General features: G+C 41.7%; 1 protein-coding gene across 1 annotated transcript in view; it reads right to left on the reverse strand.

Moving 5' to 3' along the window:
* Positions 1–19,768, reverse strand: part of COL22A1 (collagen type XXII alpha 1 chain) — a 236,601-nt gene that overhangs the window by 19,695 nt on the left and 197,138 nt on the right. Inside the window, exons 42-51 of the mRNA XM_026113713.2 lie at positions 19,507–19,542; positions 18,554–18,607; positions 11,484–11,528; positions 10,935–10,982; positions 8,854–8,967; positions 7,102–7,155; positions 4,855–4,908; positions 3,967–4,020; positions 2,363–2,416; positions 768–821 (exon numbers count right to left, since the gene is read on the reverse strand). Coding sequence (XP_025969498.2) covers positions 768–821; positions 2,363–2,416; positions 3,967–4,020; positions 4,855–4,908; positions 7,102–7,155; positions 8,854–8,967; positions 10,935–10,982; positions 11,484–11,528; positions 18,554–18,607; positions 19,507–19,542 — 567 coding nt within the window. The remainder of the gene's footprint in view (positions 1–767; positions 822–2,362; positions 2,417–3,966; positions 4,021–4,854; positions 4,909–7,101; positions 7,156–8,853; positions 8,968–10,934; positions 10,983–11,483; positions 11,529–18,553; positions 18,608–19,506; positions 19,543–19,768) is intronic.

A 19,768-nucleotide genomic window follows, 5' to 3' on the forward strand; every position in this document is an offset into this window, starting at 1 on the left:
GCACCGGTGAGACACGTCTGGAGTGCTGTGTTTCCAGTTCTAGGCTCCCCAGTACAAAAGAGACATGGACGTTGTGAACCAAGTCTCATATGAGGAGAGGCTGAGACTCTTCAGCCTGAGAAGAGAAGGCTCAGGGGGATCTTATCAATGTGTATAAATCTGATGGGAGGCTGTGAAGGGGGCAAGGCCAGACTCTTCTCAGTGGTGCCCAGTGACAGGATGAGAGGGAACAGGCACAAACTGAAACATAGGAATTTCTATTCGAACACAGAAAATATTTCTTCACTGTGGGGGTGGCTGAACACTGGAATAAGTTTCCCAGACAGTTTGTGAAGTCTCCATCCTTGGAGATATTCAAAACCTGACTAGACATGGTTCTGGGCAAGCTGCTATAGGTGACCCTGCTTGAGCAGGGGGTTGGACCAGAGGATCTGCAGAGGTCCCTGCCAACCCCAACAATTCTGTGTGATTCCATGTATTATTTGACTTCTGCGCTCTGCATGAAAAGTATCTCTGCCAAAAAATGGGGAAGTGGATGAGGAACAGACCTATTTCATTTTGGTAATTAATACTTAGCTTTCGACTGGTCAAACACAGCATTCATGTAGTTCTAGACAAAGGACATTGCAGCATGAACATGACAGGTACTATTACAGATCATACACATCTTTCAAAGCACCTTCAAAATGTCACTTGCTTGTTTTACATGCCCACATGTTCATAAATGATTTAATATATTGAATGAGAAGGAGCTGACTTGCACTCACTGGAAGTCCAGGAACCCCTGGTGGTCCCTGTGGACCTGGAGGGCCATCTTTACCCTGAAAAGAAAGCAGAAACACAAGTCAGACAAGCTCTTCATATACTTCTATCAGATGAAGATTTAGCAAATTTAGTGTTCAGAAGTAGAGAAAAGGGGCAACTATGATAATCAAATCTTGCGTCCCACATCACACAGTGTACAAGGCTTCCCTGAAGTCATTCTCATTTAAACTGAAGAGTTTTCTTCTTATATGAAACATCCAGTATTAGTTATAAGTTGTTACAAATGGAGAAACTACTCAAATCACTGGAAAGCTTTCTCTAAAGTTTAATTATATTTAATTCAGAGTGCTTAATTTCTTGTATGAAGATGTCTAGCCAGGAAATAGAAGTTCTCTATTTATGAATATTGAATCATTGGTTATGAGAAGTGTCTAGCTGACAGTCCTAAGAAAGAAATCCTCTCTTATTCTACAGGACAGGACAACAGCACCAAGGTCTATCACACTATTTCAACCTTGATCACTCATTTGAAAAGGAAGTTCAGTCAGTCTGTGGCATCTCTGCTGAAAGTGCTCATTGATTTCACAACAGCCATCAGAAGGACCATTGCTGGTCACCGATAATGAAGTTTAGATTGAAATGAATGGGCGAAAGGTGCCCTGCTCATTAGGAAACCCTGCTCTAGAAATTAATCACATAATTACACAGCTCCAAACTGTTCCAGCTCAACAGCATGCATTATTGTAGGATGGCTCATCTTTTCCTCTTCAAACTGAAGTTAGTATCAATCAGATTCTGATCATACCTGTCTCCTTCAGGATTTTCTGATGCATTACCATAAAATAGCATCCAAACACCTTTCAAATAAAACAGCAGTACAAAATTCTTCATAGATTTCTCAAAGGTTACATCTATACTAGTATTTTCAGTGGTGCTAGGGAATGTTCTCAGATCCTGGAATTTGAGCAGTTTGTGCTGTGACATCCTTCAAAAGGTATCTAGTTGGGTTTTGACAATCCCAGGCACAGTTCACGTGTTAGCCTGGATCGTGAAGCATCCTAATATTAGGCTTTTTAGATGCAGCCATCTTGTTCTAGAAGCTAAGTCACATTAATAGCAAAGACAGGCCATGCAGTAGGCCTTAATGCCAGAGAAAAATCTGAGACATCTTTAATGTACTAACACATATGCATCCAGCCTCTTGCTCTTCTCAGAGCAAGTCCCATCTCCAGACTGCCAATCTGCAACAATTTGAAAAATGGCAAGCATGTGTTCTGATTCATTGCTGCAGGCAATTAACTGCATGGAAGAGAGGTACAAAAAGCTCGTTAGAGAGTGGGCTCAGGGTGTTCTGAAGAGGTCTCACAAAATGGATTTGATTCTTCTAATTCGGAGGTCCTTTCAGTGAGTAAACAGAACTGCACGAACAGAGTAACCTGCTGTTATTTGTATGGGTCCTGGCTGCAGGTGCAGAGCTGCTTCAGGTTGAATAACGTTGGGAGCCTTCAAACAACTTTACAATGGTTCCAGTTCAGCTTTACTTTACAGAAGTAAAGCTAGTTAAAGGTAGTGTTTGGACACACAGCCTGTAGCTTACTATATCTCCTGGGTTTCCTGCTGGTCCAATTGGTCCAGGTGCCCCATCTGGTCCCTAAATAAAATAAAGCAGAAACAATGTGAGTGATTGATGTATTTTGTACATTTGTCAATGCACTCACTACCACAGATGGCAACACTGAAGTTTTCCCTCATTTACTCATTTTAGCATTCATTCCTTCATTCATCACAGAAAAGCAGTGCCAATCTCTGCATACAATCAGCCTCCAAAGCCAGAAATAGTCAAATATTTGAGCTTGGTCCTGGCCCTCCCTTCTGAAAATAGGGGATGATTAGGAAAAAGCCAATCTTGTCACAAAAATAACTCTGAAGAACAGAAATTATGGGTGCAATTTGAACCATACTCTGTGAAAGGCAAACTCCTGGAATCACAAGTCAATGCAGAGAGAGGAAAAATTCACAGCAAAAGTTGCAGAAAAAGAGATCGAGGGGAATATTGCATTTTGCTTTCCTTTGAGAGGATCCATTTTGCTTTGCTCATTTCCTTTCACCACAAGTACATTCATTCAGAGGGTCTCATGGGACCCTTTTAAGGGTTTTAATCCTACGGGAATAACAGCACGGCTGTGGCTGTGGCAGTCCAGCTGTTTGTTTTGCCAGTTTCTCCTAAAATAATGCTTCTCAAGATGAGACTGAAGGAAAGCAAATGACCCAGAAAGCAGGTCCAAGTGTTGTCCCAATGGCAAAGCATTCATCAATCTTTAGGCACTGCTACCATCTGAAAACAGAATTTTAATCCAAACCTCTTATCTGGTACCTCCTGTTGTTTAGTCAGTGCAATGCAAATTCAGCTTTGAAGAGACTGTGCTGATCCCGAGAATAGATGAAGGCTGTACACCCACAGAAGGGCAGAGCCAAACTGCACTGTAAGCAGGAGTATGAGTAGTGATGACTGTGGGCAAAGGAGGCTTGGAAAGAAAAGCCCTTCGCTTTTCAAAGAGTCATAGCTCTTTGAGGGTGTAAGTGATGATACCATGAGCTGGAGAACCACTTATTTCAACCTTGCTTCTGCAATATCACACAAGCATTATGCTTTTTGAAATACAAAAAAAGCATAATTGTATTTGTGGAGAGAGAAGAGCTAGGAATGAGAAGGACCGTGATGGAGAGGCACACATGGAAAAGGATTCTTAATTAAGAACTAACCCACAGATTATGAAAACTGGAGATAATCCAGTCTCACCCCACTGTATATTAACTGAGAACCAAGAAACACAGTTATATCTGCTAGTTCCAGACTGACTACTTATTCTGCATATGAGGAAACACCTATATGCATACTACAAAGAAGTCTCTGTGGAAGAGTTTTCATGATCGTTGCCTTGTATAAAGAGATAGACTGAAGCTTAGCATCAATTTACAGAGTGAGTTGAAGCAGTCAGTGAAAAGTGGCTGATGTATTAAATAGCAATCATCATGAGTTGGGAATTCTATGACACTCGAGGGACCATTAGGAACCCACTGGAAAACATAAATGCAATGCACAGACGGGTGGGAATGGCCCTTTCTGCCGCACAGAGCTTGCAACAACCTTTAGTAGTAAGGAAAGTACAGGACCATCTGCTTTGCAACAAGGGAACTTACAGGTGGACCAGGGTTTCCAGGGGGCCCTGAGAAGCCTGGCATTCCAGGATGGCCCTGCAAAATGAACACAGATTTTCTTTATGCATTATTCGCCTCTTTAGTGGAGGTAAATTAACTGGTCATAGGCATTGTGCAGTAACATCAGAATAACACAATACACAGACAGCTGGTTATAAAGAAATAAGATACTATGGCTTTTTAAAGCAAAGCTTTAGTTTTCAAAGCATGCATTTCAGAAGTAAACATACTTCTATTTAGGGTGTACTTTTTCTACTGTGTATTTCACTGTATGCTAACAGGAGCTGAGAACAAACACTGTGAATTAGACAAGGTAGGAGACCAGGCAGGGAACAAAAGCTGTTTAAAATATCTCCAAATCTCACTGTAGGTGTTGGCTTGCACTCTGAATTATTGGCTTAGCCCTTGACAAAATTAAGTGCAAAAGTTTACTCTGATTTCGACAGTTCTCTTTCTTTTCGCATCTCAGTCCCTCCTTGCACCCATCTTCCAGGACTAACAGAAACACTAGCCTGTCCCATTAAGGATTCATCTCCTGGATCTCAACTACGCATTAGCTGGGGAAATAAATGTAGGCTGGGTGATGTAGAGAACTGAATGCATCCTATCTAGGAATGAGGAAACAGATCATCTGGGAATCCAGCACAAGACAGAGAAGGCTCTTGCAGGAAATGGGGAGGGAGCCTGAGGAGGAGGGCTGTATTTCCATCCAGGTGGTCATCTGAGGTTTAGAGATGGTGAGGAACTCTCATCTTCCTCCTCTGCCTCTGGAAAAGGGATTCCTCTACCAACACCATGGCACTTTTTGATGAAGAAAGAATCACAGTTATCTCACTGTTACCACACTGTTGGAAAGCACGCTCTTTTTACCTGCTCGCCTTTTTCTCCTGTATCCCCAGTTGTACCACGCTCTCCTTTAGCACCCTGGTAACAAAAAAGCCATTGAAAGTCACTTAGATGCAGTATTGTGTCAGCTTTTTGACAATTTCATGAAGCACGTGGACATCTGAGTAACAAACACAGAAGCTAGGACTGAGTCCTGCTTGCCCTCCTCTTAAATTCTTCGCCAGACTTCCACTATTGATGTTGGAGCCAGGATACATGGCAAAATTGGTCTTTGATCAGATCCAGCATAGACTTTTTTGGGGGGAGGTGAGGATATTTTGTTTTGTTTTGTTTTTTAATATTGTAGTCTCATGGACATGAAGAGGACCTACAAATCCTTAAAAATGCACAGGTTGATAGGTGCTGAACTAAATGGGTCTCTTTGATAAGGAATTATCTAGCCCAGTGCAGATGTCCACAGTATGAGCTAGTAATCCTCTCTCCCATGAGGGACAACAGGGATAAAAAAAAAAAAAAAAAAAAAAAAGGCATTTCAAGGTGCAGTCATAACATTCATACCAAGCAAGTGCCCCTCTCTCTCTCTCCCTCTACTAGCAGCAACAGAACAGAGACAACTAACTGGTATGCAGATGCCTGTATTATCAATGCTTAAACTTAGGCAAAATGAATCTAACACAGTGAAAAATATTGAGATGACGGGGAACAAATCATGCCCTGAACAATGCACAGGACACTAACGCATAATGCTGACAATGGATATGATACTCCGCTTCATTACATGAGAGCTGGGAGACAAGTGGGGAAAGAAGAGACGCTGTTTATCAATTAAAAGAGGCATAATTCATATTACTAGAAGGAATGAAACTGGTCATGTGGCTAGGGCAACGATCTGCAGTTCCACTGTTGTACTTCAGAATGGTACCTAACACCCGTTTTTATGGTGTTGTTAGGGATGTTACCCCATTTTCAAAAGCACAGAGTGCTCTGGATCTTTCATTCCTTAGGACCCTCCTAATATAATCAGAAAGGAGTACTGTCTTTGTGTTTGCAGCTCCTTAGAGGGTTTAGAATAATTGCTTTTAACATTTGCAAACTGTGAATTCAGCTGTTTACTCAATACAAGTTAGAATTTTTACCAATTAGTTGATTAATACTGTTCACATGTGCACTTTAAAATTGATGCTATTTCAGCTAAACACTCATCCTTGCTACCCAGCTCTCTGCTTTCTCTGTAGCATGTAAGAAAGCAGCAGAAGACGAGGTATATCTCAGACTGATTAGGATTTCTACCAGTTATTGTAGCTACGGGTTAATAGTTATTTTGCAGATTTTATCCTAGAGCCCACTCTCATTTTCATCAACCCTATATTTACTTTTGAGACTCTACTTCTAATTGCTAGGTGTAAAATTAATTTCTGAATCAGAAATAGCTTGTTATATATGCTAGTAAGTGCAAATAGAAAGACGTTAAAATAGCAGATGTTGTTTTAGACAGTAAGTCAGGAAAGCAGGCAAGTCTGGAGGAAAACTGTGTGTGCTTCATGATGAAAACACCTTATCTCTCCCTCCATTGATTGGTTTTGATTTATTTCACATTAGGCAGTTGTAAAGGTTTTGATCGTAACCAGGCACTGGCATTCTGAGCAGACTAATGACAGTTACTCATGGGAAGAGCTTGAAATGTTACGTTATTAAAATCCTTCAGACATTGCAAGTTTGATGTTTGTGAGGCAGAAGCATGCAGTTGAAATGAGCTGCTCCTACTATAGCATGTTTCAATGAACATTTAGAGCCTGCGGACAAAGACACTGTGGCAGATAAGGTATTTGGAACCCAGCAGCCCACTGCCTCACTCTTAATTTAAAGTGATTCGAGCATACAGGGTTCAAACAGGAGAGGAACATGCAGAGTTGCTATTGCTGAGGCTTTAACTTCTTCCTCACCTGATTCAAATTGAAACTTTAAGTCTTTAGCTCTCAAAAAAATCCCAAAGGAATGAATTTCAACATCAAGAATCAAGCCCATCAGGGTTTTTGTGAACAGAGGGATGGTATGAGAAAGACTGCATTTAAGTGAAACACTGTTCATACGGGAAGCTGTGCAGTTCTAAGTGCCTGTGACAAAATTTCACTCTAGTGAATTACCAGTACAGGACCTACCTAACAGGCAAGTCGTATCGCTTTATACAGGGATGGATGCAACCAGGATCATGCTTCAGCTAGCTAATCACAAGTAGATTTTGTTTAGGCAACAGGGGGAAAAACAACCAACCTTTAGGCCATCCAGCCCAGGTGGGCCCACAGGACCTCTGGGACCAGCAATCCCCTGCAATACAGAAGAGGTAGGGGTAAATACTAGCTTCTTGCTGATCAGAAAGGGAGATTAAGTCAGCAGTGACCCCTCAGAACTAGAACCACGGAGTCGAAAGGGCTACTTTTGCACTTAGTGTTACAGATCGCTTTGTGCTCTAGCACATGCTGTGTTGGTGGAACATAGACCTGTTCACATATGGCATCAGACAGGCTTATCAGCACAACATTATGTACCCCTAAATATGCAGCTGGCTCTTTCCCAAATGGGCTAACCCTTAGGAGAAGGCTTTGTTATTGTATTTCATCAGCCCTGGTTACTGTTGGAAACAAAAGATTCAGAGGGGAACCATATGCAGAGTGCCACAAAAGGATTCAGTCTACAGGACTCTTCCTCCTGAATGAGCCTTGAACCAACCAAGCTGGGGCCAGCATGGTATGCTATCACCAGGATCTTGATTACTTGGAAAAATAACATTCTCTCTGTGGCTTTTTAGAGAAGTGATGGGTTTCCTGGGACAACAGTAGGCACTGTATTTTCCTCTCCTAAATTCCTCCTTGCAGCTCAAATGGGATGTGCCATACCTCACTTCCCATCTTAGCTTCTCTTTTCTCTTCCCAAAAGACAGGCTTTTGCTATCAGAGTTCTTAACTTAGATTCACAAAGGTATTAAGGTACCTAAACTCAACTGAAATACAAGTCTAAGTGTACTAGGATAAAGACAAAATCAAGATATTTCTCACAACAACTGCAATTCATGGAAAGTGAGTGATCAAGAATGCAGAAAACACACCATGGATAGACTGGCCAAATTCTCAGTTACATCATAGGCTTCTTCATTCACTTTTATCCACTTAAGAGAGCTGGATGGAGAAAGGGAGACATCCACTAGGATCATGGACAGGGCAAAACTGAAACTGAGACTGCTAGAAGAGGATTTCTAGGGATGTGAATAATAAAGGATCCTGGGATAGTAGAAACTCAACACTTTTCCTCGCCCCCCATTCTCATGCCCTACTAAAAAGTTTAAGGGATTAATTTCACTATGTGTCACTTACTAAGACCCTTTATCCCCCTTCCTTCTCTTCAAGTCCTCTGCAGATTTGTTCCTCTGAAAAGGCAGTTACTTCTAACTCTTCCCCTCAGGCATTCTTGTAGCCAACAGAAAATCCATACAGTGATCACTGAGCTTTGACAAGTGTACACCACTCGCTCCTCAGTCACTGCTCTCTCTTTTCCCTCACACACATCTGCCATTTCTCCTTCTGAATAAGAAGCACGACTGAAAAACTCTGAGTTGTTTGGTAGCTCCCAGAGGGCAGAAGGTGGATAGCAAAAGTGGTATTTTGTAGCTCCTAAACTCCATGCTGTTCTGGGAAGCAGCAGGTCCAGTCCACTGAGCTTTGAACTTCAGAACTGCAGAGCAACTCCACCACTTCTACCTCTCACACCTACTGTGAGGCTCAGACCAGGTCAGAGAAAAAAACACTAGCATCAGTTCCTTGGTCTTTCTGGCACAGAAAAAAAACCATCCAAGGATACTTATACTACCAAAAGCGAGGCATAGACACCTTAGCAGAAGCCAAAAAGACACAGACATCTCTAAATTATTCAGTAGATTGCTGTTGCAAAAGAAAGTAACCATGTAAAAATACTATAAGAAAAACAAGTTAGAATGCATCCAAGCATGGCCGCACCTTCTAGCTCTCTTACCATTTTGCCATCCTGGCCATCTCTACCTGGTGGTCCTCGGAGACCTTTATCACCTTTGAAACCTGGCATGCCGGGTAGTCCTGGTGGGCCAGGGGGACAGTCACTGCATACATCCTAGGAGAGAAGAGTAACGTTGAGAACTAAACGAGCAACAGATGAGGGCCTCCAGCAGGCCCTGCAGACCCCAGTAGGAATACAGCAGCGTGGTGCTAGAAGCATAGCCTATAGGCCTTTGCATTTCGACCAAACTGAGGAGGACGTGGGTTACTTTGACTTGTAGAACTGAGGTCAGGGCAGCATGGAACATAGCAAGGGTCAGCTCCAAGTTCACACAGACTCTCATAGGGAATTTCTTACCAACTGTGTTGGACAACTCCTATCTCCTCATCCAGATCAAGAAACAGAGGAAAAGTTCTTCCTAATGGGGAGATCAGACAGCCAAAAAGCAAGACCACCAAGAACAGCTTTGTTTTGAAGCTGCAAGTCTACTGTAGCTGCAGAAAGCTGTGTCTGCAACAGCCTGAAAGACTTGAGTTATGGCTTGGAAGGCAGATTGTTAGGAAAAACCCAGGTGCAGCATAATGTCAAAAAAAGGTGTTTCGGAAGGGAAACTGCATTCATCAACTAGCATGGCCAAGGATTGCTCATCCACTGGAGTTCATGAAGACCAAATATCTTAATGTACTGGCCAGATTCTGTCATGGAGAATTACAAGCTCCGTCTTTCAAATACTCTTTGAAGCATCATCTTGGTATATTGCTTTTTACATTTCTACTGCTCTCAAAAAATGAAAAACCATGAGTACGACATCTCTACTTCAAAGACAGGCTCCCTTCAGCAAGGGGAATGAACTCTGCCTGTAAAGGACAGCGGAGCCCAATGAACAGATCACCAGGCTGGGAGTTCAGAGACCTTGGTCCAACTTCTAGCTCTGTTAATGATCTACTGTAAAACAGTGGGGTAACTATCTTTCTGAGCCTCAGTTCTTTGAAGCATCTTTATCTGTTTACAATATAAGTTCTTCAGGGCAGAGCTGCTGCTTTATAACAAGCTTGTAAGACACCCAGAACAACAGAACACTAATTTCATCTGGGCTCAAGGTGCTGCTGTCCAAAGAGCTGTACCAAGCATGGAGTAAAAAAGTGGCAAATAGATCAGGGTGTATGAATGTGTTTAACCACAGCACAATCAAAGGAAGAAGGGAAAGGAACATCAAACTGACATCCTGCACTCAGGAAGCAGTGTCTTACTGCAGTCCAGACCAGAAATCCCAGGCGATGCCACACAGTAAACTCTCTGAAAAAATACTTGGTTCTTTACGAAAGGCAGCTCTGCATGAGAACATTTCGCTGTGGCAATCTTGAAATGATCCTTTTGTTAATGGGCTTGGTTAAAAAAAGTAATTATGTAGTTTCTTTTAATCAATAACAAAGGATTTCTTGCCATGTCCCAAGACTGCTTAAAAATCTCCCAACTCAGTCCATGTAAATTTGTAAAGATTTTGTAGTCAACAGCTATCAAATACTGACTCATTTCCTAGACAACTGTCTACACGGACATCAGAAGCAGACAGATTATCATTTTTGAAACATGGGTGCATGTGGGGTTAATTACCTACATCCTTTTAGATACACTATGCAAATTGACTTTGCATCCACACTTCAAACCTACTGCAGTCACAGTTGCAGGTGTACATGAAAAATCAGCCACTTCATTAAAGTGCTTTCCATTTTCTGCTTCAGACAATACAACTTGAGAATATTTTTTTCTCCTTGGAATTGCAGGCCTCAGAATGAGCTCAAAAAGTCTCAGAGCTTTTGTATCAAACACCATGTTATAAAGATCCTTGTAGGACATGCTGTCACTGAGGACTGTTAGAGGGCTCTGGATTTTGATCTCCAGCACATGCTCCAGTGTGCCAACGGCAGTGCAAACAGAAGACCTGCATGTTTCATGCTCTGTCAGACGTTTAGAGGTACCTTTTGCACTGGTAGCTTAGACACTTTCAGATCACAGAGTGTTAGTCAGGTTTGAATCAACCACACAGGTAAAATTGGCAGCCATTCTCAAAAGCTGATTACCTTTACTAAGAGATTTATGTCCTCTGGAGAGAGCAGGGGAGAAGAACCCTGTAGAATGAGAAATCCATTATCTGAGGCAATTTTAAAAGGCATCAAAGTATCAGAAATGCTCTAGAACATGCCTATGACCTGATACTTGTTTTCCTTGTGCTGCCCAGCACTCTCCGGGCCAAGTTCATACTTGCCCCGTACATTATCAATACTCAATGTCATATCTGAGATGAGTTGAACTCTTCACATATAGGAAATGCAGTTCCTGCTGAGCGTACTGCATAGTGGTGCTAAGAAGTTGCCGTTAAAGTGTTGGCTTTTTGCAGGACATTCAGTTATTTTAATACTGATCCAAATGTATCAGAGACATTTTTACCACAACCTCTCATAGGTTCTTAGTGTTTTTCCAGCTGCTCTGTCAAGAAGAACAGCAGGGGAAATACACTGAACTGCAGTTCTGAGGTGAGGTGTGCAGGTAGGAACTGAGATAAAAGGAATAACAGAAGAACAGCAGAACAAAAATATTCCAGGATGTAACACAGAAGTGAAGCCACGTACTGGTTTTCCAGGAGGTCCCCTTTCCCCCGGATTTCCAGGAAGACCCTACAGATCAGTAGAAAGAAAAATCTGTGAGATTAACATCCAATAATATCCTGGTTGCTCCCACACTCTGCTGATTGCTCCGGACTATCACACACTCCTGCTTTCTGCCACTGAACATCACTTCCACAGGTCTTTGCATGTGGCAGGTAACTCCTTGAAATATTGGCCACATTAAAACTGGACCCTCTCATTATTTTGCCATTTCTTATTCACTCCCTCCTGAATCTCACTTAACTACAGTACGACACTATTAATTTCATTTGAGCCAGACAATGAGTGAAATTTTTTTTGTCATGGCTCCTGGTCATGGGAAACACTTTGAATTGCAGTAGTTTTAAGTAGGCATGGATGAAGGTTTAAATCCTGAAGACACCTGGAACACTCAAAACCAAGGCCCTGCTCTTGGATAAGCCTTGCAAACAGGTCCCTTGCACCTGAAATAGCAATAAGCCTTTTATGAGAAGTGGGGAGGGGGAATTGATATTCCTTTTCGTGCAATGAAGATGGAGAAATGAGCAGCACCTTTAGAATTTAAGGTCCAGGAAGTCATGATTTGGGAAAGGGGGAACGTAACACCTAGAGCGATCTCTATACAGAAGCTATAAAATAATTGGACGTATCTCCAGAAGGGCAGGATCCTACCCACAATGGATATCTCATGTTTGTCATTAGCCCACTACCCACTGAATCAGCCCTGCTAGAGGTAGAGAAACATCTGGAGATGTTTCAGGAGAACTTATGACTTTGGCAATTGGCTCCTCAACAAAACAGATTAGGATGATCATTTTCATATCAACTCATCGCTGTGCCAGAAGTAACACTTGCAGATTAAGATGTTAAATGAAGGCTGAGTAAATTGCAGCAGTTTTATTACCACAGGTCAAAAAGAAGCCTGATCTTGCCACGTGAGTGGTCGGAGCTTGCAGGCAGCCATGTTCTTGCTGGGCCATATCTCACAAATGGGAACAGCAAGAGGTGCACAAGGAGATGTAGAAAACTCCTCTCAGTTTCCACTGAACCTTCCTAATTCCTGACGTTCTCGACTAACGAACTCTGAATCAGCCATCTCAGAGACAGAGAATATTGCACAGATATCCATGAACAGACCGTTTGTTTAAAAAGAAAAAAGACATAAAGCAAAACTCATGTATCGGGTTCTTTGCATAAACTAACGCTTACATGGGGAACTGAATCTCTTCAAGAGGACAGTTGGTCACTGCCCAGATGGTGACAGGAATTTGCCAGGATCCTTGCTGTGGTGTCTTAAACCGGACTGAGTGAGATTTCCCAAACCATTCTCTGCTGAATTCCTATATCCAGCTGGCTCGTGGTCCTATCTGACCACTGCAGCACGTGCGCGACTCATTGTTATTGATTATCTTAAACTACATACAATGTACTTTCTTAACTACCTACGAAAGGTTGTCCTACATCACCATTTTTACATCTGCAGGAAGTTTCTACTGGCTGTTTACAAACTTATCTGTGTTTAGGTTGGTTGATAATGCAGCAGGAACTCCCTGGGGAAGCCTCTGGGGCAGGAAGATTTTCCATCCGGGATGCTAGTCAACACTTCGAAGCTTACAAGTAGTGTCTCTCAATCGGTCTAAGCTCAGCAGGGGCTCCTTAGGGAGAACTCTGAGATTGTCCAAAATTTCCACCTGGAGAGCTCCTGTAAGAATTAGTCAGATGCTTTGTCGGGAAGGTGGCTAGGAGCTCTGTCAGTCACCTTGTCTCAAGCTGATATCCACTGTCTCCCATCAGTCCTTTGTGTTATCTACTCAGACAACTAGATGGGGGGTTCCTGGGCCACACAAGGAATTAATGACTTAAGTGCATTGTGTGCGCATACAGGCACAGTCCTGAAAACCTGCCACACCACAATTATAAATATAGGGCAAACGTGAATTTCTTCTTTGTGTCTCACTTTAAACTTAAATTCCATACCTCTTGCCACAAGAAAGAGAAAATTGGAAACTACTTTAATTGTTCTCTTGCTATGTCCACATTGAACACTTCTGGGTGAACAACAACCCTTCAGCTACCTCGACTTTCTAAGAGACGAATATTAAACAGGAACTGAAATGGAGCTAAAGTGGAACTGAAGTGGTACTGAACTTCCTTGGATAAAATGCCTGTTTCCTGACAAACTAAACCTTCCGCAGGTGAGAATCATGAGAAGATAAGGTCTGAATGAGATTCTCCCCATAATTGTTTTTTGGGGAAACTGAGGAAATATGAGAAAACATCACAGCTCTTTTTAGTTTTGATGCTTCTACAGAGCAGCAGTGCATTAGTTAGAAGAGTGTGGGATGTTCCCAAAGTGCTTTCTCTTTCACAATTGCTAATCTTCAGGTCATGCTTTTAGCATCCTCTCCTCTGGTTCTCAGCCACTTCTGCAGGTGGAAAGTGGGTTGCCTAAATAAAGATTACATAGGTCTTACATTCCCAGGTCTGCTTTGTTCACAAAGAAAGACTCACACAACACTTGCTTTAAGGAATATGATACAAATCAAAGACCTGAGCCATGAGAATCATTCTGGATGAGGAAGCAACACAGAGAAGCCAATTCAGAAGTGTCTTTCATGCTGGTTATTAACATAGCTATAAATAACCTATTTCTACCCTAGGGCCTGCTTACAGATTTTTGCTCTAGGGATCTGAAGCATGATATGGAACTAGAGGTGAAATTTGACTATTTAAGGCAGATTTATTTAAAGAAGAGCATAGGAAAGGGCATGTTAGTCATGAGAAAAGAAGAAGAAGAGAGCGACCAAAACTGAAATCCTGGGAAAGATTTAAGCATGGCTTAGATATCAGTGTGGCAGCAGAATGGTTTGAGACAAAAGGAGAGGGAGCTATCTGCCTGATCACTGTGTGATGTGGAGCTGGTGATATCTTTAACAGAAGGCAAATAAGCCAGGATGAGAAATTCAGCTATGTGCCACGGCTGATGAATCTGAAAAACACTGCATACCCTGGAAAAGTCAAATGGCTGAAAGGTACAAGACTGCAGGAGGAAAATGTCCTTTGAAGAATTCTTGTCTGATCCGAGATTAATAAATCAGCCGTGGAACGATGGCACTTTGGCATGTTGCATTATCAGAGAGCAAGCAGCAATTGGAAGCAGAGTCCAAAGCAGAGAAAGGATTGCTGGAATATGAGGCCCGGAATTAGAAAAAGCTGTCAGCCAGTGCCAGGCTGCAAACATCACTCAGAGCGGAACGAAAATGCTAGAAGGAAGACAGGGTATAACTGCATCTGACAGGCTAACAGGAGAGGGAACTGGAGAAAGAAAAAAAAAAGGGAAAAAAAAGCTTAAAGCATCTGCACTAAAACACTGCATGGCACTGGAGAGAAGAGCTGTTAATATGATGTGGGAACATGCACAAACCCAATTAACAACCATCGTTTGCAAACCTCATAAACTCCTGAAAAACAGTTGAATTTTATAGCCAACAGTAGCTGAGACAAAGTAGAACATCAAATAGGAAGACTGCTACGGTGTATCAGTGCAGGAAAAAGCAGTTAGAGACGAAGAGGTATGACACACAGAATCCACAGTACTCGATGTGCCTGCAAAATCCGACACACAGGAACGGTCTCAAACTGGAAATTGATGGAATCTGAATACAATGAAATGCACAGTGGTGCTCAGATAAATGATACATTTGAAAATAAAAGAGAATGTTTATAAGGAAGCCAGTCACATGCAGCAGTAAAATTGAAGGCTTATAAAAGTGAAGTACTATTAAAAGACTGGCAATTAAATATAAAATGCAACAGCTTAAGTAGGTTATAGTTTCTAGGAATAAAAAGCCAATAGGAGGTTTCATAAGTGCGCTTTGATTTGGGGTTTATGAACTCTGAAGCAAACACAAAGGCTCTTTGGTACCAGCCTCCTAACTAGATGAGTAAACTCACTATGGAACAGAAAACTCTACTTTTCAGACCCAATGGCAGTAATGTATGTATCCACAAAGTTTTTATAATTATAAAAATAAATGCAGGAGGAGATTAACTTCCCAGTAATACTAAAACTTAATTACTAGAAATAATTAACATAATTTTGAAAGTAATTAATTCAACGTTGATGTTAATTATGATTATCATAATCAAAAACCAGAAAGACCCCATTAAATAACAGTAGGACAAGAGAATGTCTCCGCCAGACTGTATTTTAATTTAAGGGAACTAGGTAGGTATTTTGAAAGGAAACATTTTCTCCTCCAGCAGACAGGGAGAGAGAAATACATTGAATTATTTTTTGCAGCTCTCAGAGCATGAGATGGATCTGGGCAAATTCTCCAAAGAAGGCACTGAAGGCTATGCTTTTTTAATACTCAATACAGGAAATATTGCCAGCTTAAAATGAGTTTTGATTTTTTTCCCCCCACAGGAAAGTTCAATGAATAGTTGAAGGAACCGAGGGCATGAAAGTAGAAATGATATATAATAGTCCTGTTGTGAACCAAAGTAGTCCTGCTACAGAGAAAAACAGTAGAAGACCATACAAAAGCCCATGGAAGGCATTTGTTAGGCTTTAAGAAGTGGGACTTCAGTTAATTAGACAATATGCAAATTTACAGACAGGAAAATATTACACATGGGAGAAAGACAACATAGAATAAGAAGGCAAAAGGTCCAGCTGTTCTTTGCTTTACCCCAGAAGAAGAGAACCTGTATGGATTTATGGGTATAATGAACTTTGTGGGACAGTTCATACAAATAAACATCGAGCCTCATGCTAGGACTAACGGAACAAAGCCAAACATGCACAACTGTACTGCAAACCTGGGCAAGGAATTTCAAAATCTGAAGTTTAATACAGCAAGATACTATCCTGAGAAGCCTTTGACATTTGATTGAATTGCCAATAGATGTTTCAAAAGGTGACCTGGCACAGTGATATTGCAAAAAATACGGCACATGCTTCCAGGGCACTAGAAAGAGGCTAGGATGCATGCAGGTAAAAACCAACCTGTTCACTTATGGAGTATTATTCTGGTCAAACCTATTGCAAATAAGTATTTAATATCCCACCTCCCCAAATGTAGCTGCAACTCTAATTTGACAGCATCAGGGAAAATGACAACTTACAGCAGATGCACTTTCAAGAGCATCTGATGAGTGTGCAATTGGAAAAAATAATGCAGAGAGTGACCTGATGTATGTAAATATAATTTAGAAAAATTATGCGGTCTCAGAAAAAAACATGGAATACATTTGCGAAGGCCACAGCAAAAGACAAGACATTGAGGAAAGTCACTAAGGCTATTGCTACTGAATGGCTTGGAAATTACATGGCAAGTTGATATTAGCAATTCAAATCAGAGCTTTCTCTAACTGATGAAAGACACTGTTTAGACACAACAGGGTGCAAAAGTGGGCATGATTCAAAGAATACAGGAATGCTACATAGATAGAGAAGAGTGCAAAAACAGAACCCAAAATACTTTGTACTCATCATAAATGAAAGTGGAGATCAAAAAACTGCAAATGCATGATCTTGTCAAACTAGGTATCCCTGCTGTTATACCAAGAAACATTGGAATATGCCCTGAAGTTTGTGTAGTTATATTTACATATCCTGAAACATAGGTAGAACCACTTCTCAGGTAACCAACCAAAATACAGAGAGCTTCTAAATGACGTACTGAGTGCAATCAAAACAGTTAGCATAATGGGATGTGTTTTATAAGTACCATAATGAATGGTAAAGTTAGGGTAATTTTCTGGGGGGAAAAGGAAAGATATAAAGACTGTGATACCGCCTCTCCAAGAGCTGACCAGTGAATGCTGATCTGAGCAGAGACAGAGGAAATTCAGAAAAGCCAGCTCGAGCAGTTTCCTCACACAATACAATTATAATAAACCCATCTATTCTATCTCCTGTTTAAAACCTCTTGGCTAAAAGAACTCAAACACCTGAGCTAAGGTGGGGAATTCTAGGGGAAGTCAGGACAGACCTAATAGTGAATCTGTGGTTGCTCAGGGACAAGGGGTGATGGAGACAACAGATAATTTCTTCCATGATGGGGTGTGGAGGAATACCACTGCCACAATGATTGTGTCTTTTGATAGGAGCAAGCAGGGGGAAAAAAAGATCTTCTTCCCCAAATGCTTCGGAAGGAAGGGAGGTCCATACCAAACGAAAGCACATCCTTTAGGCCAACTAGGGTACTCCAGTGAAGGTGCGCTAGAGATGAAAATCACGTGCATGGACTTCATGAGAAGTGTTACCCATTTCAGACCCCACAGCATCACAAAGCAGCAGCAAGGAAGGCTGATACAGAAGACCAATATCCTTTCACATCACAGTATTCATGGGCGCAAATGCAAAGATCGAGCCTTTCAAAATCTTCCGAGCCCCCTGGCCAGTTTTCCCCCACAACTGGTTTCCGCATCACAGCTGGCTGACCAGCGGAGGAGAAAACTCCTCTTCCCGTTCTGATTCCACACTGTGACAAAGCCAGAGAACAACAGGGCTCAGCTTTCCAACTGGGAGTTTGCCACATTTTTCTCTGTCCCTCAGCACTATGACTCACCCGCAGAGACAGCAGGAGTTAGAGGAACGAGCTGAGACAAGGTTAAAATGTCATCTCTCAGGCACAGCAGTAGCAGCAAAATTAAGTCACAAAAAGCTTTTTAATGGCTGCAGCCCTATTTTCATAGAAATATTACCAATTACTTATTTCAGCTGTTTCTGAGAAGTTCCTAAACAGCTTAACAATCATCCTTTTCCAGTGTGGGATCACTCCCCAGCGTCAACGGCCAAGTCCCTTCTCTAGCATCACTTTAAAGTGGTTCACCGATAACACTTCCAACGCTTGCCTTGAGGTTACTCTCCATCCTAATTGTTGTTTCCCCTGACATCCTGCCTAACACGTGAGAGCTCCATTTATGTGAGCCATCTCCCTTGGATCACCCTAGCAACACTCAACGACTGCAGCTTAGTATGAGCACGATTTTTACGAAAGTTATATTTGAGCACTCTTGAGCATTTAAACTTTTATTTTACTCACGTCCTGGCCAGGAGGCCCCTGTGGCCCAGGGATACCAGGTACACCACGGGGACCCTGGCAGGGAGAGAAGAGACAAACCCAGTAACATGAACAGCAGTTATCAAGTGACTGTTAGCAATTGACTACACTCGGAGAGAGTTGAAGAAAAAAAAAATGATCCCATATTGCGCTATCACAATTATCAGTCATTTCTGTACCTCAAGGGACTTTGTATGCATCACTAAAGTGAAGCTTCACATACCTTCATTGCAAAAGTAATAACGGATTTTCTTTATAGGCACACAAGTTTATGAACAGGGAGAAAACATGATTGACCACAGGACAAGAGAGGAGAAAAGAAGGTCCAAATGAGCTCAGCACTGGGCTAATACACACCAGGACTAGCTACAGTGCTAGAAATTCATGCTAGCATTACCAAGATCACAGTATCAAGTTACTTGTTCCACACTAATGGACTGAATCCTTATAACACTTTAGATTCATGAATTAGGTGTCTTCTGTGAATACTGGAAAACAGGTTTTCTATAAGACTTAAGCAGGCAAAAATGCTTAAAAACACTTAACTTCAAACCTCTGAGGAGCCCCATCGATTATAAGGCCTAACAGTGTAATTACATGCCTCAAAATACATTTTCTGAATGAATGCTTAAACCATTAACACATTGTTTCCAGCTGTGGGTCTGTATTGGCAGGTAAGGAAAACCTATCACCATACCAAGAGTCTGAATCAACCCTTCTCTCACAAACCACTACAGCAGAAAGGTAGTCGGTAATGTAAAAGCAAGGAGGTTAGGGCTCACTTTGGAGGGTCACCCACCCTGTGACACTACCATCCTTAGGCAAAAGGAAACAAATTAAGCATGCATTTTCAAAATCACTGACAGAATAAAAACAATTCATTTGCTTGTCCCCTCCACAAAAAAACTGGGTGTAGTTAGAAAGACATACGGTACCAATGACCCTTTGTCTCCTGGGGGTCCTCCAGGGCCCTGTGAACAGAGAAGACAGCAATCAAAACAGTAGCAGAGCTCAAAATTAACATCCCACTTGGCTGATCAGAGCTGGTTCCAAAGTACAGAGATACTAAAAATTAAAGAGGGAGAGGTCGGGAAAAGGAACAAGTTTGACAGGATGCTCACCCGAGCCTGATGGAACAAGGGACTAGATAGAGAAAATGAAAAAACATAAATCAAAAGGAAATTTGGGAGCTCAGAC

The sequence above is a fragment of the Dromaius novaehollandiae genome, chromosome 2 (genome assembly GCF_036370855.1).
Source record: "Dromaius novaehollandiae isolate bDroNov1 chromosome 2, bDroNov1.hap1, whole genome shotgun sequence".
In the NCBI taxonomy this organism is placed as follows: domain Eukaryota; kingdom Metazoa; phylum Chordata; class Aves; order Casuariiformes; family Dromaiidae; genus Dromaius; species Dromaius novaehollandiae.